Source organism: Geotrypetes seraphini, chromosome 2 (genome assembly GCF_902459505.1).
Source record: "Geotrypetes seraphini chromosome 2, aGeoSer1.1, whole genome shotgun sequence".
Classification (NCBI taxonomy): Eukaryota; Metazoa; Chordata; class Amphibia; order Gymnophiona; family Dermophiidae; genus Geotrypetes; species Geotrypetes seraphini.
In genome coordinates this window covers 430,925,146-430,945,442 of record NC_047085.1, presented here as the reverse complement: position 1 = coordinate 430,945,442, position 20,297 = coordinate 430,925,146, and the positions used below count along the sequence as shown (strand labels likewise).

The 20,297-nt window shown below is 40.3% G+C and overlaps 1 protein-coding gene across 2 annotated transcripts in view; it reads left to right on the top strand.

Annotated features, from left to right (window-relative positions):
- CUBN (cubilin) overlaps positions 1-20,297 on the top strand; it is a 494,825-nt gene that overhangs the window by 347,792 nt on the left and 126,736 nt on the right. For both annotated transcript variants that reach the window (XM_033931276.1, XM_033931275.1), the window contains exons 43-47: positions 626-809; positions 12,010-12,184; positions 14,156-14,334; positions 15,757-15,966; positions 18,519-18,659. In XM_033931276.1, the coding sequence (XP_033787167.1) occupies positions 626-809; positions 12,010-12,184; positions 14,156-14,334; positions 15,757-15,966; positions 18,519-18,659 (889 nt within the window). The remainder of the gene's footprint in view (positions 1-625; positions 810-12,009; positions 12,185-14,155; positions 14,335-15,756; positions 15,967-18,518; positions 18,660-20,297) is intronic.

Sequence of the window (20,297 nt, the reverse complement as noted above, 5' to 3'; positions counted from 1 at the left end):
TCAATCACGAAATGCATCCATTTTATCATGATTTATTCATTTATTCATACAGCTTACGTGGTGTTATAACACGAAATCTCAAGTATTGAATGTTTTACTTTCTTTTTTTAAAAAATTCTTTATTCATTTTAAATCTATCAACAAGTGTACAAAAATTATACCAATACAAAACAAACATATAACACATGAAAATCATTCACAAATAATCATAAAACATAAAAATTACCACCCATCCCACCCATCCACCCTCCATTACTATCAATTAACATATTTCAAATGACCATAACATAATAAATAATACACCCTTAATCCCCCCCAATAAAATAAATATACCTAAACAAAGGAAAATGATGTTCACTCCTTACAATAACTTTCCAATGGTCCCCAGATCTTCTTAAAATTATCATAGTTTCCTTTCTGTAAAGCAATTGTTCTTTCCATTTTATAAAAATGACAAAGTGAATTCCACCAAAATGAATAATTAAGATTAGAATAATATTTATTTTCCATTGAGAACTTTATCTTATAGAACAGTGCAATCATGTGAAACCCAAAGCTTAGATAAACAGGTTAGCTTGTCAAACCAATGCAAGTATGAGTTGTATGTATTAATATTTTCTTTCAGTTGAAAAATGGAGTAGATGACTCATCTCCTCCGTTGGGGTCAAGTGGAGGAAGTGGACGATTCTGTGGCATTGATCCCCCTTCCAGTATGCACACTACTGACAATCAACTGTTTGTTCGCTTCATCTCTGACAGCAATAATGAGGGCCAGGGTTTCAAGCTGATGTATGAGGCTAAGAGTCTGGGTATGTAGTCACATTTGAAAAAAGCCATCCAAATGAATACAAATTGAAATGTGGATGCTGACATTTGAGAATTAACACACTATGTTAAGTAATTTAAAGCATAGTTGGGGAGCCATTTCTGTGCTCCAAAAGGGAATTATTTCTAAAAGAGAACATTTCATTCCTATAGAGAAAGCATATTATCAGAATGGATTTCAGAATGATCTGATAGCCCAGGGGTAGGCAATTCCGGTCCTCGAGAGCCGGAGCCAGGTCAGGTTTTCAGGATATCCACAATAAATATGCATGAGATAGATTTGCAGCTCAAGGAGGCAGTGCATGCAAATCCATCTCATACATATTCATTGTGGATATCCTGAAAACCTGACCTGGCTCCGGCTCTCGAGGACCGGAATTGCCTACCCCTGTGATAGCCCTATTTTTAAATAAATCTTCTTTCAGAAAAAGAACTTGAGCTATTGAATCAAGGAAAATACAAATATTTTTTTAGCATTTGGTGTATACATGCTAAAAAGCAAATTAACCACAGTCCGCCAGCGCATAATCCCTCGATAAGCCTTTTTAATGTGCGATAAGCACATGCTAGCGCTTATAGCAGTAAAGATGCTTCTGTGAGGTAACATCGGTTCCCTATTAAAGCTAGGGTATGATTCAAGTTTGCTTGTTTTTTTATCTAAGGTTTTAAATGGTACTTGTCCAGTGTATTTTTTTAATCACATTTTCAATTGATTACAATTTGTAGGAATAGGAGGACCATTAATCACTCTCCTTTTATGTTTCCTTCTGTTAAAGGTTAGAAGAGATTAAAGCAGAATGAAATGTTTGCCAGTCAGACCTCCAAAATTTGTTCAACTATTTCTGTGTGTTTTGATGTATATTACTCTTTATCAGCTTTTTAGATGACTTCTTAAGACTCTGCTGTTTAAGAAATATGTTAATAGACCTACCTTTAGGCTTTGTATCACATGAGACCAGCCTACATTGTAGTTTTGTGAGCTGTGCTGCTTGTTTGTAGCTTCTTAACTACTTGGATTTTTTTTTTTTGTAGTGAATGCTGTTTCTAGTACTTTTGCTGTTTAAGTTTTCAGTTTCATCAGTATATTTACCTCGAGGCTGCTAGTTTGCTGCATCCTGTTTCATTGCCGCCCCCCCCCCTCCACCTTCACAAAAGCATAGTATGGTTTTTAGCACCGGTCGCAGTGGTAACAGCTCTGACGCTCAGAGAATTCCTATGAGCATAGCAGCTGTTACCGCTGTGGTTAGCACTAAAAACCATGCTACGCTTTTGTAAATGGGGAAGGGGGTTAGTCTTTTAGTTATTTCTAGTTTCTTCTATGGCTTGTGTAGTAGAAGTAACACTCTTTCCATCTCACTTTTCACCAATATCCATTTCACAGTGCTTCTTTCAACTGTTTCCTTAAGACTTAAGTGCCATCTTCATTGCCAGTTGAAACTCTTATGGTTGGTTTCTTAGATCTAAATCAGCTATGCATATTCTGGCACTTTTGGGCATTAGCTTACATTACTTTCTTCAGACTCAAGTGCCACTTTCACAGCCAGCATTTCACCTCCTGAAACAGTCTTGTGGCCTTGCAAATTCTGCCTCTTCTTGGAGTCCAAGAAGAGGCAGAATTTGCAAGGCCACAAGACTGTTTCAGGAGGTGAAATGCTGACTTCGTTTCAGGCCCTAAATTGAGTACAATATAAGCAACTTGGAAGTCTTAGTATTTGTGGATAAATCAATTTACATTATCTCTAAGACTCTCAAGACTCCTGAAGCACAAGTCATTTTGGCCAAAACATGTACTATATATGTCGAATCACTGAGGTTTTGAATGAATAAAAGAGATTTGTGGAATAAATTGAGTCCACCAGTCTTGATTGGATATCTCCACCTCTTGCTTTGTGTTTGTTTGTTCACCACAACATTCAGTTAGCTCTGTTTTGTTTTTAATTTTTGTGCATGTGTTCCTTAAGATCATTCCTCTTTTTTCATTTCAATTTCATAACTGTACAGCACCCACACTATGGTTTTTTTTTTTAACATAGGTTTTGTGCATGTCCTTCATTTCTTCTTCAGAAATACCACAGTGTTGTCCCTTTTTCACACATGCATTTTATAGACAGTCATGTGTGTACATTTCTAGTACTGGAGGTTTTCATACTTTCTAATATGTTTAAAATGGTTCTCTTTTCTGCATTCATTCTAGCTCTTTTTGACATCTGTGGTTTCCTTTTTGCTTCTTTGTAGACTTTTATGTTTTTATATTTAAGACAGCCAACATAACATAACAATGAGCTTGTATACCGCAGGACCGTGAAGCTCTATGCGGTTAAAAAAGGATGAGATGTATAGTTGAATGAACAGAATTAGTTACCCAAGTACAGTGGTGCCTCACACAACGAACTTAATTCGTTCCAGGAGCAAGTTTGTTATGCGAAAAGTTCGTTATGTGAAACGCGTTTTCCCATAACAATACATGTTAAAAAAAATAATTTGTTCTGCAGCATAAAATATGCTAAGATGACATAAAAAAAGATAAATTTGTCAAAATGGTGGTCTTGCTGAGGCCAAACTCTTTGACGAGGTCACACTGTTTTACCCCACATTCACTCCTTCTAATTATTTCCCGTTTCACTTCAACAGAAATCACCTTCCTGCTTTTTTTAGAAGCCATGATATATAAAAAATATTGAGTTTATCTTAAAAGGACGACTGTATACAGTGAGAGAGGGCAGTTAAGCGCAGTGACTAACGACTGCCTGCAGTGCCTGCGCGGAAGGATGCAATACATCGGCAGCTCGGGCGACTTCGTTGTGTGAAACGAAGTTCGTTGTGTGAAGTTCGTTGTGTGAAACGAAGTTCGTTGTGTGAATCAAGACATGAAGTTCGTTGTGTGCAGCGTTCGTTGTGCGAGGCGTTCGTTATGCGAGGCACCACTGTACTTAGCAAATAAATATGTTTTTAAATGCCCCTGAATTCTAAGTACTAGAAGTCACAATCAATTGATCCAATCCTTGCCCCATAAAGCTGCCTGATAGGACAATAAGCATTGGTGATTTCTTTTAAGTTTGCAGCCATTTACAGATGGAAAAATAAAACTCAAATGTGAACATCTCTTATCAAGCCGGGCATTTGGCACTCATTACTCTCATCCCACCTAACTTGGTGGAACACAATATCACATGACTCTGATTATTTGTCAACAAATGTGAAATTTATTATTAGCCGCAGCCATAATGCCCAATACACATCCAACTCGTGTACATCAATCAATTTAACATGAATACTGAACATTGGAACAGAACTTATCACTTCATATGCATATCACCTATTACCATACAACCATACCACGCCTTCCTATGCCCTCACGCTCAGACTTAAAGCGTCGACCCCGAGCAGGCGGAGATCAGGACTGGAGATCGCTGCTCGAGTAGCCATGGCCTGCCGCTAAACCCCTAGCCACTCTGGGAGGAGAGAAACTCGCCGTCGTCCGCGTGTGTGCCGGAGCCAAAAGACTGAGTTCCCCCACAAACCCCGCTATCCCCTACCCCCGCCCCACCTCCTTTCCAACCCCTTTCCTGATTGGATCCCTTCTCCGCCCCCCCCCCCCCTTTTGGCCTGCTCTACCCCTCTGTTGCCCTTCCCCTTTTCTTCTAACACTTTCCCCTACCTTGCCTCCTCCCGCCGCCCCTCGGCCCCATTTGTCTGCGCTCTCCGTAATCCGTATGGGAGCTTTTTCTGTTTGTTAGTAGTAAGAGAAAAGAGATCAGTTAAATATTTAGGGGTAAGTCCGAACAAGACCTTGTAACAAGCCAAGGTATGTGGTTTTAAAATACCACTTCTGGCTTTTCATAATGTTATAGGGCAATATTACTTAGTTCACCCCTCTCTTCATTAGTTTATTTTCTATTTCATTCGTCTCAATGGACACTACACCGGTAGATCATTTTCACTGAGCGTTTTTCGCTGAGTATTTTTCACAGTGTTGACATCACATTTCACCTCTTTTAGATTTTTCTTTACCATACTTTTTTAACTACCGCCATTTGTTCTGCTTTTCCATCATTGTCTTTTCATCAGTTCATTTCACCTCACACAGTAATTCATCATTCACACTCTTATTATATGTGCACCACCACTTATTCTTGTCTATTTAAGTAAATAAATATTTTTTCTAAATCTTTTCTCTTTCCATCTCGTAGGACCCTTCCTACACATTAAGCTACTCACCAGGGGCGGTAAGCCCAGTCTTTGCTTTTGAGTGTATTGTACTTCGAGGTTTCCTGACTAGGGGGCTCTCTTTTCGGCGAGTCTTACTACCCTTGTTGCAATTTCTCTGTATTTGGCTGTTTTTGTATTTTACTGTGTTTTGAATACTGTTCGGTTGTGATCTTTTTCACTTTCAATAAACATAAGTTAAAAAATATATAAAAAAGACCGCTGAGGAAGGCATTTTTATTTTGCTGAAACATGGCCCGTGTTGTGTCATTTTTATTGTATACATTATTTGGTTTCTATCCTTTGCAGATTGTTTTTATGATTATTGTTTATTTTATTTGGATGCTTATTAAACTACAAACTGGTGCATCCGATCTTCTGTTCCATAGAACGTACATTGATTCTAAAATTTATTATTTCTTTAGCATTCCTCCAGACCAGCACAGAAATGGATGGGTTTACGCTCCTCTGCCAGCAGGTGGAGACTGAGAGATTGACTTTTGGGACTTTTGGGCAGTCCCATCTACAATCAATCTGCTCTCAGTCTCCAGCAGGTGGAGCTAGTAAGTCAGTCTTTCCTTGGTTTAGTGTAGGTTTTGATTAGTGGCCTTCTTGTTCCTGTTGTGGATTGAGCTTGGGGGACCCTTTTGGGGGTCCATCCGACCTTGGGGGGAGACACGCTCAACTGGTCGAGCCACTCTTCCCATTTCTCCCACTTCCCCCAAATTGTTTTGCGTAGAGGCTCCTTAGCAAGGCATAGAGTTTTGAGAACCAGTGGGGTCTGCTCATGTGTAACTTAGGGGGTCTTTTACTAAGGTGCGCTAGCCCATTTAGCGTGTGCTAAATGCTAACGTGCCCATTATATTCTATGGACATGTTAGCATTTAGCGCGCCTTAGTAAAAGACCCCTTCCTGAAGCAGTACCGGTCTGAAAGGAAGCTTTCAATGAACTTTAATTGACTTTGTTAACCGGCGCTTTTGTTTATCTTTTGTAGCGGTTCACAATGAGCACTTTTAAGAAGCAGAAAAAGTGCTCATTGTGTGCCCAACGAGTGGTGGATGCGGCCAGCGTGCACACAAAGTGCTCTGGCCACCGTGAAGGGGCAGGCTTCGGATGCCAGCAAGCAGGGTTCCCCTTCGTGCATGCACCGCTTGTCAGCTGCAGGCAGTAGGGAAGCCCGTGCTTCCCCTACTGCCCACACAGGTATTTCCCCAGCCGCCGCCTGTCAGGGAAATAAGGTTTCCCTTACCGCTAATAGTGCTTTTATGATGATTGCTTTTAAATTATTTGGATGCTTATTAAACTACAAACTGGTACATCCGATCTTACATTACATTACATTAGTGATTTCTATTCCGCTTGTACCTTGCGGTTCTAAGCGGATTACATTAGAAGATGGCTGGTCATTTCCAGGCAATGACAATACAATACTTTACATTACTTTACAAACTTTGCATACTTTACTTTACATAACTTTTCATACATTACTTTACATAGCTTTACGTAGATTTACTTTGCATTACTTTACATTACCTTACAGTACTTACATAACTTTACATTACATTATTTTACATAGCATAACTTTACATTACAGAAAGCTAGATTCAGTTTATAAGTAGAGGTATCGGACGTTTTGAGATAGTTAGCGGTTACAATGTTTCCGGGTATGTATTGACGTATCGTCATAGAGACTTGATTAGATGTTGCCTGAAAGGGAGGAATTGCAAGGAAAGTGCGGTAGGGATAGGAAATGAGGGGAGATTAGGTTGTTGGGATGTGTTTTTTGAATAGTATGGTTTTGATATCTTTTCGGAACGTTTTATAGTCAGTAGTTGTGATCAGCAGCTTGGAGATGGTGGGGTCAAGTTTCGCCGCCTGTGTAGCAAGTAGGTTGTCATATAGTTTTTTGCGTCTAGTACCTTTGAGTGGGGGGTAGGTGAACGGGATCTGGGTTCTCCTTATTCTGGGTGAAAGGTTTCGGTGTAGGCGGTTGTTTAGGTAGATAGGTGCAGTTCCGTTTAGTACTTTGAATAGTAGACAGTATAGTTTGATCTTCTGTTCCATAGAACGTACATTGATTCTAAAATTTATTATTTCATTCTCTGTTTTGCTAGATTACTCTGCGATTCCTAGGAATTTGTTCTCCAGTAGCTCTTTTTGAATTTGTGAACTGCTTAGAACTTAAAAGTGCTAGCAGTTTGCAAACAACACAATGTTATATTTAGGATAAGTGGTTCAGATTGTCCCAAGTATTTTCCACTGCTCAGACAAAATTTCACTAGAGCCCTGGAATGCTCCTACCACCACCTCTTCTTTACCACACAAATTTTGTGAGGTCAGTGAGCATAGGAGCCAATGTTTAAAAATGACTGAGGTATTAATGGAAATGACCTCTCCCTGGACATAGTCAAGGAGTTTGCTCAATAATAGGGGTGCTCAAGCATCCATAGAGCTGGCGTCATTGAGTAGACCACTCGGGGGAGGAAACAAGGGGAAAACTGCAACTGTCTGGCTGACTTCCAAAATTAGCTGGACAAATCTTTTAAATATTGCCCTTACTTTGAATTTGTTTTAATCTGAGTGAACAGATATGGCAAGGTCATTCTCTTCCCATGCTTTTATTGTTCATTTTCCTTGTCTATCATGGTCTTTGTTATCCCCCCCCCCCCTACTTTAACTTCAGAGAGAGGAAAAGTTAGAGAAATGTGTACAGTGACATTTCAACAGCTAATTGCAGATAAAGAATAAAAAAGCTTTATAAATGTCAGACCTTTGTTCCCAGAAATGACTAAAATCTTTCAAAGGGTGACTTGCCGAGGAAAACATGAATCCTACACACACCCTTCACCCTCCCCCTACCCCGAGCACTGTAATTTGGGTTTTTTCCAAATAGTTTTAAGTTAATAATTCAAAAATTTTAAACAAAATAGGCTTATTGTGCTTATTCATAAATACTCTAATACTAGCATGCTTAATTTGACTATCAGTGCTGATTGAAGAAACTTAGTCACAGTTTTCTGCAGTGAGATGGAAACAAGAACATTGTACAGATAAAGAATAAAGGCCTAATATATTTTGACAGGCTCTCCTTATTGCAGTCATTTCTTCCTGTCTGTCCCCACCCTCTTTCTCCACCACTTCTACTACTGCTGCCTTTTCCAGATTCTGGATCCTTGAATGATTCTTGAATTTGATTTTATTGCTATGTTTTTAAATCAAGATACTGTCTTACCGTTCACAAACTAAATAAATAAATAAAACAAACGTTTGTACAGTAACAGATGAAATTTGAACAGATTACAGGAAATAAAATAGTAATGTTAACTAACCTCCCCCCCCCCCTTTATATTAAGCTGTGATAGAGGTTTCTACCATAGCCTGGTACGCTAAATGCTCTGACGCTGCTCCAACACTAATAGAATTCCTATGAACATCGAAGAATTTAGTGCCACAGGATGTGGTACAGCAGCTTCATAAAAGAGGGCCTAAATAAAGATTAGATAAATTCCTGAAAGATAGGGGATTGAGGGTTGCAGATAGAGGTAGAGATGGGATATAGAGAGAGTATAGATAGAGACCAAGGGTCACTGTACAGGTCATGGGCCTGATGGGCCACCGCGGGTGCGGACTGCTGGGCGCGATGGACCTCTGTTCTGACTCAGCAGAGGCAACTTCTTATGTTCCTGATATTGCCTTTAAATTCATGTTAGCATTCTGCAAACTATTTCTGTCATTTCTAGAATATAATGGGGCCGCCAATGCATATCACCATGATTGTCCCCACACAACCAGCCCCAAAATCCAGATGAATAGGAGCAATCAGTGGCATAGTAAAGGGGGGGGAGATTCCACCCTGGGCGCTGTGTTGGTGAGGGCGCAGGCACCTATCCTCTTCTCCACCCCCTCTCACTCCTTCCTCCCCCCCCCCCCATTGCAGCTCATGCACACCGTTTCCCTTCCCCCATTTCTGGTGCAAGCAGCAACCCCTAACCTGCTGTCATGCCAACGATGGCTCTTCCTCTGATGTCACTTCCTGGACCTGCACCTAGGAAGTGACGTTAGAGGATGAGCTGACATTGGTGCGACGGCAGGTTGGGGGTTGCTGCTCACGCCAGGAACATTACAGAAGTACGGGGAAGGGAAGCGGTGTGCGCATGGCAGGAGGGGTAGGAGCATGTGGAGGTGGAGGGGCGGAGAAGAGGGCAGAGCAGGGGTGCCACTGCCCTGGGCGCCTCTCACCCTCGCTACGCCACTGGGAGCAATGTCTGCTAGCTACTCAACTAGGCATCTTGCTCCCTATGAGACCTCATTTAGAATATTGTGTTCAGTTCTAGAGATCCCACCCTCAAAAAAGATATAAACAGGATGGAGTTGGTCCAGAAGGTGGCTACTAAAATGGTCAGTGGTCTTCATCATAAAGCACACTCGTATATGGACAGACTTAATGATCTGCATGAGTACAGTATATTTTGGAAGAAAGGCAGAAGGGAGAGATATGATAGAGCCATTTAAATACGTATGTGGCAGAGTGGATCCAAGATGGGCACGGCTAAGACGTGCTGAGAAGTACCCACCCGATCAGTTGAAGCTATTCTTTCCTTTTTTTTCTTCTTGAGGCATTTTGCGGCCCAATTTGTTCTCCGATGCCGGAGAGGCAGGAGTGCTGCCGGTGCCTCGCAGCGCTCCACGGTGCCGACTCTCAGCAACATAGAGGAGCTATTGCGAAGGATGCAGGGAGCTATGATACCGGCATCTGATGTTAGCCCACTGAGGGCACCCGGATTGAGCGAGACTGGGGTTGCCTCTCTTGGGCCGGATACTACCTTAAGCCCAGATGCTCGAGCACCACCCCCACAACCCCAGTCTACCAGCTCCCCGAATGGCGAAGAAACCCCGAAGTTGGGGGAAGTACCCGCTATTGAGGCAGTGGAGATCATAGTAGAGAGCATGGAAGCAGAATCATCTCTTCAGGTGGTATCTGCAGAAGAAGCTGGAGTCGGATCACCAATGGGAAGTGAATTGACCCAGATGGAACATAACCGGGAGAACTCTTCAGAGGGTGAGCATTTCTACACAAAACAAAAGTTTCCACAATGGGAGAAGCCCCCTTGGGTGACTTTGGACTCTCTATGGGATTTAATTTCTAATTTTTCTAAAACAATTAGCCCCAATTTCCAATATATAGATAATAAATTGATACAACATACTAAAGAGCTCAAGGGTTTAAAAGAAGATCAGATGAACACAAAATCTTCTATTCAAAAGCTTGATCAAGATTTAAAAGTGTCTAAACAATTACAAGAGAGGCTGGTTAAGGACAATATGAACTTAAGAAGGAAATTAGAAATGCTGGAGAATAATTCTCGAAATAACAATTTGAGACTTATTAATTTCCTTAGATTACCTTTGGTAACTCCTAGGGAGATGCTTAAGAGATATATGGTAGAAGTATTACAAGTTTCGGAAGAAAATTTACCTCCATTTTCTCAAGTGTATTATTTACCAAATAAAAAAATTGGGCCTCAACCACAGGTAAAACCAGGTCAAGCACAATTGAATGTGTCTGAAATTCTGGAAACGTCTGATAAGGACATGGTAAATCCTTCTACTTTGATATTAACTGTAGCTCTATCGATAGATAAAGCATGGTTATTGAGGCTTTTCTTTAAAAATAAACAGAAAGATTTTCTTGGATGTAAAATTCAAATGTTCCCTGATCTTTATAGAGAGACTCAAAAACGTTATCGAGAATTTCTTCTTTTGAGACCTGTGGTCATCTTAATGGGGGCTACATTTTACTTGAGACATCCTTGTAAGTGTATTATTTGTCACCGCTCAGTCAAATATGTTTTCTTTGAACCTCAACAATTAACTGCTTTCTTGGTCCTGTCCCAAATGGAAGAAGGGAAATCAAAATCAAGTGCTCTATAGTAAAATGTTACTCCTACCTCAGCACTATGTATAGCATATTCTAATAAGAATTATAATTTCCCTTAATTTCTCGCTTATGTGAAATCTTGGATCCCAATTATTGAGGGCTTGAGTTTTGTTAGTCAAAATACATTTTCTTTTCTTTGTTGTTAAGAATTTCAAGGTGTAATTGTCTTATACATTTGAAATAATAATTTCTATTCTGATAAACTTTCTGTACAAGCATAAGCTTGGTATGTAAATTTGAAAATCTATAAATAAATAAATAAAAAAAATAAAAAATAAATAAATAAATACGTATGTAGCGTTAATGCATAGGAGACGAGTCTCCTTGAAGGCCTCCTTCCCAGTGCATCCTGGGATGTAGTGGGAGTGGCTTAAGACTCCATTGGTCCAGGTGCCTAAGGCCCCTCCTATGGGCCAATCAGAGCCTTAGGCCTCTCCCTAGTGCATCCCAAAATGCACCGGGAAGGGGAAGGCCCGCAATTTTGCTTTTTGGCATGGAAAAGAGTTCTAATCAGATGCAGGGCACTGAAATGAGACAGAAATGGCCGATCCACATGAAAAAAGCACTTATGCACCTGTTTATAGAATAGCGCCTTAGTGTTTCCATGTGGCTCTGCAAAGGGGGGGAGGTGTAATGATGGGAGGGACATGGGTGGATAAAGGGCATTCCCTTAAGATGAACACAGTGTTTTAAAATAGTCCAGATCCACGTCCAAACTGCATGTCGGCATTTACACCTGGTTCCAGTTGGTATAAATCCTCACACCCCAAATTGAGCATGGATCCTGGAACGTTTTTTTATAGAATACTATTCAGCACTGATTTTTATTGGTGCCGAATTTTGAATGCCATTTACTGAATCCAGCCCATTATGTGTACATTTTTAAACAGTTATTGTGTAATGGTATTATGTCAGTTAAAAACGCTCAAATTATACTAAGGGTAATAATGGGAAAAAAAATATTATTTAGAGAAAGGGATCCATTATTTTTAATGTGTTGTACTGTATATAACATGTCCTCTGCCTTAATTTTTTATAGCATGTGGAGGCAATATTTATGTGAGTGATTACAATCCTACTGGATATATAACCTCTCCTAACTACCCCAACAACTATCCTCAGAGTGTGGACTGTATTTGGATTATCACTGTTCCTAATGGAGAAGCTGTGCAGCTCAACTTTACCGATCGGTTTGATATTGGACCTTCATCCAAGTAGGTTTCTTTAATTTGGAGTGGGGGACTGTAATATTTTGAAAGGGTGTTACTCTGTGACAGTGATCCTCAAACCTGTTCTGGGGAAACCTCAGCCAAGTGGGTTTTCAGGATATTCTCAATGGTATTGATTTTGCTGGATTAACGATGTTAGGTATATGTTTAGTAGAGGGAATGGATCCTGTAATGATTTAAGTAATTATGTTATAGAAGTTGAAAACCTGCCACAGTTTCAGCTCCTAAAGACGCTGTAATAGCAAAACGTGGTGCTACATCGGGCTGGTTGGATATAGTCTGAATTGGAGTGAGAAGGCATTATAACAGCTTTGTCTAAGAATCAATATATGCTTGTTGGAACATTGGAGAATACTGGAGAAATGAAATAATACACACATTCTATGATGTGGAACAGCTTTATTTTCATCAGAAAAGGCTTCTGAATGGACTGAGTACAAGCTCCAGGTTTTTTTTCCACTGTATTGTGGAATATAGATTTTAGTAGCTGAAAGTGCAATATGGATTCATTTATGTTTAAAGTATAATAAAGTGTTAAGATTTGTGTTATTTAATAAAAAAATACAGTATATTTAAATTAAAAAAAACCTGTCTAGTTATTATATATAATGAATATTCATGAGATACGCTGCCTCCTTAATATGTAGATCTATCTCATGAATATTCATTGTGGATATCTTGAAAACCTGACTGGCTGGGATTTCCCCAGAACAGGCTTGGGAATTATAGGGCTAATTAGATGATTAGCTGATAAGCTAATTTCCTAGTAATTACTCTGTTAGAGTTTGTGGCCAATCTCGTCTGTTTGGAGAATGATTTCTGCCCTAATGTGGTCTTAAAACAAAGAAAAGGTTCTCATGAAGGTTTTCTTTATAGTAAAAAATATGGAAGGAAAAAGCTTATTTGTTAGCTCTTTCATCATCAGCCTAAAAAACCTTCCAAAATCCCCTCCTTGTGACTAATTTTTCTACAAAAATACTTATTGAGAAAGTTGTTCATATAAAAACAAGCAGTTCACATAGATGATACTCTTTTTGCAGGATAGCATTCCATTTTAATTGTTCATTATTATAGATTTCAACAGCCCGTGGCCAGCGTTTCGTTTAAACTTCCTCAGGGCCAATAGACAAAAAAGCTGGTGCACTTCATCCTGTGACATCTAAAGGCTTCCATTCACAGGATATCACAGGATCCAGTGCACTGAGAGTTTTTGACAGCAGCCTTTTTATCTATTGACCCTGAAGAAGTTTAAACGAAACTCTGTTATTGTAGCAAATCAGTTACAAATTTAACAGCAAAACTTATCAGTACTTGTCAGAAGGGAGAGGTAGCAATAGCAGTGATGGGGGTATAAGGTTATCGTATTTTGAAAAAGAAAACCTTGGACACATAACCCCAACCTCTTCTACCTCCAACCCTGCCCCAATCCACCTCTGGCTCCACCCTGTTCTGCCCTGTTCTGTCCCTAGCCCCACCCCCGGCAAGCCTCCTCGCTTCTACAACCAGCTCTGGCTGCGTCAGGAGGGCCTGGAGCATGTGCGGATGTGAGTGACATCTCTGTGCATGAAAAGAGGCCCTCTAGAATTGGTAGGGGCTTTTCAAAATCCAGGCAAATGCCAAGTTTGTCTGGGAGCCCGGACAGTCCTCTAAAAAGAGGACATGTCTGGGTTTTCCCGGATGTCTGGTAACCATAGGTGGGTGTGGCAGTTGTTTAGAGAAATATAAATTATGCAATGTATGTAAAATAAAGTTCTGGTCCTAAGCAAATATGTACCTATTTCTCCAAATTCCGATTGGGTGAGGAGAGTGAAACAGGAGTTGGGAGTGAGATATAGGAAACAGCTAAAGCTGCCCTTGTTTTGTGGAATTTTTTCTTCAGCTTTTATTTCTAAGATGTCAAGTAATAATTCAGATCAAATAAAATGCAATATTCAATAAAATTAACTTGTCTTCTAGCTGTAACTCGAGCTACCTGGAATTACGGGACGGTGCAGACTCCAGTGCAATGATGATTGCCAAACTGTGTGGAAATGATCTACCAGGAAGACAGAAATCCTCAGGCACCATTCTTTATCTGAGGTTTAGGACTGACAGTAGTACAACACATGTTGGCTTCAGCGTTATATACTCCATAGGTAATGACTTATTCAAGTCTAATATGGTTCCTCAGTTGTATAAAATGGTTGAATAAATCAGAATTTGGTCATTATGGGGAACTTTTACTAAACTGTAGTAAAATTTGCAGTTACTCTGGCTTAACAACCATATGGTAGCTGAGAATTTAGTGCCACACCTATTGTGAGCATTCCCACTATTTTTATTGCAGGTTGTATATTAACATTCAGATTATTGCACAGTACCTGCTCCTAGTTAATGAGGAAGCATTTAACACGTCCTATTTAGGAGGTGACAAGTGGTCCTGTGAAGTGGGGTAGAAAGGGAAGTTAACACCTGGGATGGAGGCACCCAGCATTACCTAGCCATGCGACCCCAATTTGCTCTTCAGCACTGCCCCGGCATCACCGCATCCCCCCCACCCTATCCCTCTTCAAATCTTCGCCGGTAACAAGCAGGCTCTCCTGCCTTCTGCTTGCGCCAGCTGAGCCTTCCTTCTGATGTCACTTCCTGGTTGATAAGGTGTTTTTTCATCTATCACTCAGTACATTCATTGTTTACACTCTAAAACAGTGCAGTGTCTTTTTAGTCTAAGGAGGTTTTTTGAGCCAGTGAGGTGAACGCTCTACCACCTTTATTCCACCATTGTGGAGGTGGGAGGGCCCTTGTCTGAGGCTTTTTCCTCCATTGAGAATGGATGTCTCAACCTGCACTTTGAATTTTATATACCTTCAGACAGTGTACATCTGACTTTTGTGGAAGTGTTATTTCATTACACTTCCTGGTCCCATGAACAGGAAGTGATGTCAGAGGGATGGATGAGGCCGCTGCAAGTGGGTGTGGTGGGTTTGGTGGGCTCCCATGCTACAACCGCCCAGCTGATCGGGGATTCTCTTGCCGCAATCAGCTGGCACAATTCTGTAACCAGCGCCTGTGACATGGGCATTGGTTAGAGAATCGGGGGGGGGGGGGGGGGGGGAGGAAGGTGTATGTCCATTAGGGCAGACGAAATTCTGTAGAGGACACCAGTGTGTGATTCTCAGCCACTTCTTAGGTTGCTGCTGAGACCGGCATCCTATACAGAATCTGCCTGTTAGCATACCCAAACAGCTACTTACCCCAAACTGCTTTAACATACGATATTTTGTTGTGTTTTTGTGCATGCTAAGCACATGTTAGGGCTTAATGTATTTTAACAGATACACCCCTAGTTATACGCTGGTTAGTAGTTAATAAGAGGCACCAAAATGACTATGAAATTACTTTCCAGATGTTTCCTATAATATGTCTGAGAGTACAGTGATATACATGTCTGTTAAATCATTGATATATGTCTTTTTGTTGTTAATACTAGTGATAACAGTTATCAGATCATTATTTAAGGTGGATTTAAGATAGCATTAAAGTGGTTAAAACACAGGGATATATTTTTATTTTTCTAGTTATGTGTGGAGGAACAATTGTAGGGCAAAGTGGCATCATCCAGAGTCCTGGCTACCCTACACAAAACTACCTTGATAATTCTCTGTGCGAATGGTACCTGCATGGACTTACAGGACATTATCTCATCATTAGCTTTGACGCACTAAACCTCCAGGATACTCCTGACTGTCTAAGCGACTATTTGGAGATCCGGGAATACAATGCATCTGGTAAGTGCTGGTTCTAAAGTATTAACGCAGAGCCACAATGTTTATGGTTATGCTGAAAATTTCTATGCTAAACGATGGATTTCATTTGCCTATCGCACCTGAAATTTGGATGGATGTGGTTAGTTGCGATTGTTAAGGGGGTCAAATCTCAGAGATATTTCAGAGATATTGTGAAATAGATTAGGGAAAACATTGTAAAATGATTTATCATTTTTGTCCTCATCTAACTAAAAAAATGATTAGGAATTTCCAAACAAATTTAACCCAAAACAAAAACCTTTGGCATATTTATGGACACTTTTAGTATATGGAAGCGTTATGCACTTATGCAGTAAATGCAAAACCCATGCGCTAACTATTGGAGACATTCCTGACATGTTCTCATACAGTTATCGCACAGGGAAAATAATCTACCACCCTTATCCGTGCAGAGTCACGACTCAGTATCGTTTTCAGTGTTTAATCCAAGTGTTTTACTATCAGGACTTTTAGGGACCCCTGAGGAAGACAGCATTTGTCAAAACACAGACCATGTTAGGTCCATATCTCACAATGGTTTAGGTCCTAGATATATTTTATGTGGATTATCCAATTGTACATTTTCAAATAAAGCCTGCATCTTGAACATTACCATCTCCACAGAGTTTTTCGTTTTTGCTGACAGTGTAGATGCACATAGGGGTCAATTCTATAACTGAGCAACATAATTTAGGCACCTAGATATTGCACACTGAGCGCTAATTTTATAATGGAATTTAGGTGCCAAGATTCCATTATAGGATACTAGCATAAATTGGCATCAATACACCTACATTTAGGCATGTCAATAGCAGGCATAAATGAGTATGTCTAAATACAGCAATGTAGCATATAACTTACAGTATTCTTAAAGTTATGGATATAAATGTTGATCCCACCCAGGTCCTGCCTATGCTCTTCCTCTGTACATGCCCCATTATATTTACATGCTAAACAAGTTGTATGAATTTCTACAATAGTGCAAAGTGCACAGCTAGCACATATCTGAATAATTGTTAGTATTTGAAATTATACGTATATGCCAAATCAGAATGTAGATTTAGGCACTGTAGAAAGGGGGTAATTGCCTCCAATTTAAGAGGTGGTAAAACATTCATACTATCTGTGCCAATATTAGCAGGCCATGACCACATGCTAACCCATTTCCCAAATCATAAACTGCCCATTTCTCACCTCATTTTAGTCTATAAAGTTAATTTGTGAATTAGCATGCTTGGCTCACTGTAGTAAAAGATTACCTTTAATTGCTTAGGGACCCTTTTACTAAAGGATGTTCAGCATTTAGGGATCAAGCTGTGGCAAAAAGTGGTCTTACTACACCCTTACAAGGGTGCTAGGGCCAGTTTTACTACAGCCATAAAATGCCTGATTCTATAAACAAGCGTCCTGATTGTAGGCAGCGGTAGGTGTCCTACCGCTCTCTGGCAGCCAATCAGAACGCACATTTTTAAAAAAAACCCAAAAAACCAAGGTAGATCACCTACACTGTAGGTGTTTGTCACGAGTGCAGGCAAACACCTAGGGCCACTTAAACTTGCCTAAGGCTGGGCGTGTGTGTGGTTTCACCTGGAAGTGGCCTTGGGCGAACTTAAGTAGCCCTAGGCATCTCCTTAGGGCCATGACAGGCACTTGAAATGTAGGCCTACATTTCAAAAGCTAAAACTAGATGTAGCTGGCTGAGTCGATAGCAGCAAGGGAATTCATGATCTGCTCAGGTGGCTTCATGGAGTCCTGCCGGCTCAGCTAACTGGAAGGAAAATACCCCTGCTGCGATCAGCTGGGCAGGGGACCCCTGACATCGGCATGAGGGATGCCCACTCCCTCCTGCAGGAACTCCGGAACCCTCCCCCCTATGAAATAGGCTGGCAAGAGGGATGCCCACTCCCTCCTGCCCGTCCCCCCTCACCAAGAAGTAGGCCAGCAGTAGGGATGCCCACTCCCTCAAACAGTGACCCTCAAACAGTGACCCCCCCCCCCCACAAACCTTCAGATCACCCTCCTGATGCTCTCTCAAACCTTTGCCCCCCAGGCACCCCCAAACCCCACCCCGCACACCAGCAGGCTCACCTCATCAAAATGGCAGGCCCCATTCCTGGTGCATCCTGCTGTTTCCTGGTGGAGGGGCCCAAGGCCTTGATTGGCTCAGATGCCTAAGGTCCCTCCCATACAAGGGGCCTTAGGCACCTGGGCCAATCCGGGCCTTAGACTTCCTTCCTGGTTCATCCTGGAATGGAATGGGTATGGCCTAAGACTCCAATTTACCCACACATTAGTAGGTAGTTTCATAAAAACCTATTTATGTGTGTAAAGTACTGCTATGCACACACACAGATGCATTTGAAAGGTACCCCCACTATTATATACAGCAGCCATGGTGTTGGCAGCTGTATGCAGAAATGACCACTACCACTATTCCTTGCATTTAATGCCATCAGAACAGAAGATAAGTGAATGCTCTATTTCTGTGAAGTATGATGTTTAATTTGTCTTTTATTTATATATTTTTCTGCCAGGGCGTTTGTTAGGTAAATATTGCAGCAACAGTATACCGAGTGCTGTGGAAACTTCAGACAGTTTTGCATATATCAAGTTTGTCAGTGACGGTTCAGTCAATGCCCTAGGATTCAGGCTGCAGTTCCAGGCTAGCTTAGAAGGTGAGCTTCTACATATCTCATGGAACAACATGTTCATTCCTGTGCCTTTTCTATTGTCGAACCTACTCTGTGGCATTTGTCATTAGATAATTTACAACATGAGCTTGATATTAGAACCGCAAGGCACAAGCGGAATAGAAATCACTAATGTAATGTAATGTAATATTCAGGCTTTCCAGAAGAAATTGGAGGCTTTTATATAGGAAAGCCCTTAATGTTATTGAGTTATATTACTTTTGAATGTGTTTTGTGTTGAATCATTTATGATGCACTGTTGTAATCTGCCTAGTTTTGATTAATGGAAAATAAATAGATACAGTGCAATATAAGGTATTTATAGGTTGCATCTTACCAAAGGTTTAGAACAGATTATAAAAATTCAATAAAAATTCAATTAGTATGTGATAAAAAGTTTCTTAAACAAGTTTTTAGCAGTCTCCTTTTTTTTTTTTTTTTTAGTTCAATAGTTTTTTATTGAGTATTTTTAGAAAATACAGGAAGCAGTTCAAATACATGAAGTCAAAATAAAGCTTTCTGTATAAAGAGCATATAAATCTATATTTAACTATAGAGGAACATAACAGTGAGAAAGGTTCCTACTATTAGAACTGCATGTGAAGAGAATATAAGAAGAAAGTGAGGGAGAACAACAGAAAAAAGGGAGAAAGATGAAAGAAAAATAAAGAAAAGGAAATCAAAGAAAAGGAAGACAGGAGTGTCTACGAAGCAGAACGTACATAGGTATCTAGGAATGACCAAGGTGATTTGTTAAACTTCAAGTTCGTGAGGGTTCTGGATGTAATTTTTTTCTCATATGCATATGATTCAAATCTATGGTACATACACAGAGAGTTCCACCAAAAAGTATAGTCTAATAACGAAGATGATTTCCAGTTTTTCAGAATGTGCATGAGAGCAGTCACAAACATGGTATCAATGAGTTTAGGAGGACAATTTGATTGTGCAAAGCAGGGATGTTGAGAGCGAAGGATTACAATGTCCATAGAGATCTCTTCTGAGCAGTTAGTAATAGATTGTATGGTGCTCCAAATGTGAGTCCAAAAGGATCGGACCTGTGTACAGTGAAAAAGCATGTGGTCGAGAGTTCCTACATCTTTTAAACAGTTCCAGCAAACAGAGTCTTGTTTTAAATTGGCTTTCCACATGCGAAATGGAGTCCATACTGCATGACACATAATAAAGAACATTGATTGTGAGACTCTAGAAGATAAAAGTGGGCGATTTGTTGAAGACCAGAAAAGTTCCCAATCAATGTCAGAAAGCGGAATAGTGAGTATAGTTTCCCAGTGTTTCATAGATTGGGGTGTAAAAGTGAAGGAATGATCTCTTAAAATACTGTAGAAAAGAGATATCGCCTTGCCTTTAAGTAGAGACAGTATAGACCAATGACGAATAGTATGAGTGGAAGTCATGAAGTCAAAACGTATATGCATAGAAGACAGTGTTTCAGTGAGTGAGAGCCATTGTGAATAAACAGAAGGAGGCAGCGAATATGTAGAGCAAATAATATCAAAAGGAACAGACAGATTTGGAGTAGACAATTGATGGGCAAACCATAGACCCGCCCGCTGCCATCTTTTCCATGAAAGGGATTTGCCATGGTTTTGAATTTTAAAG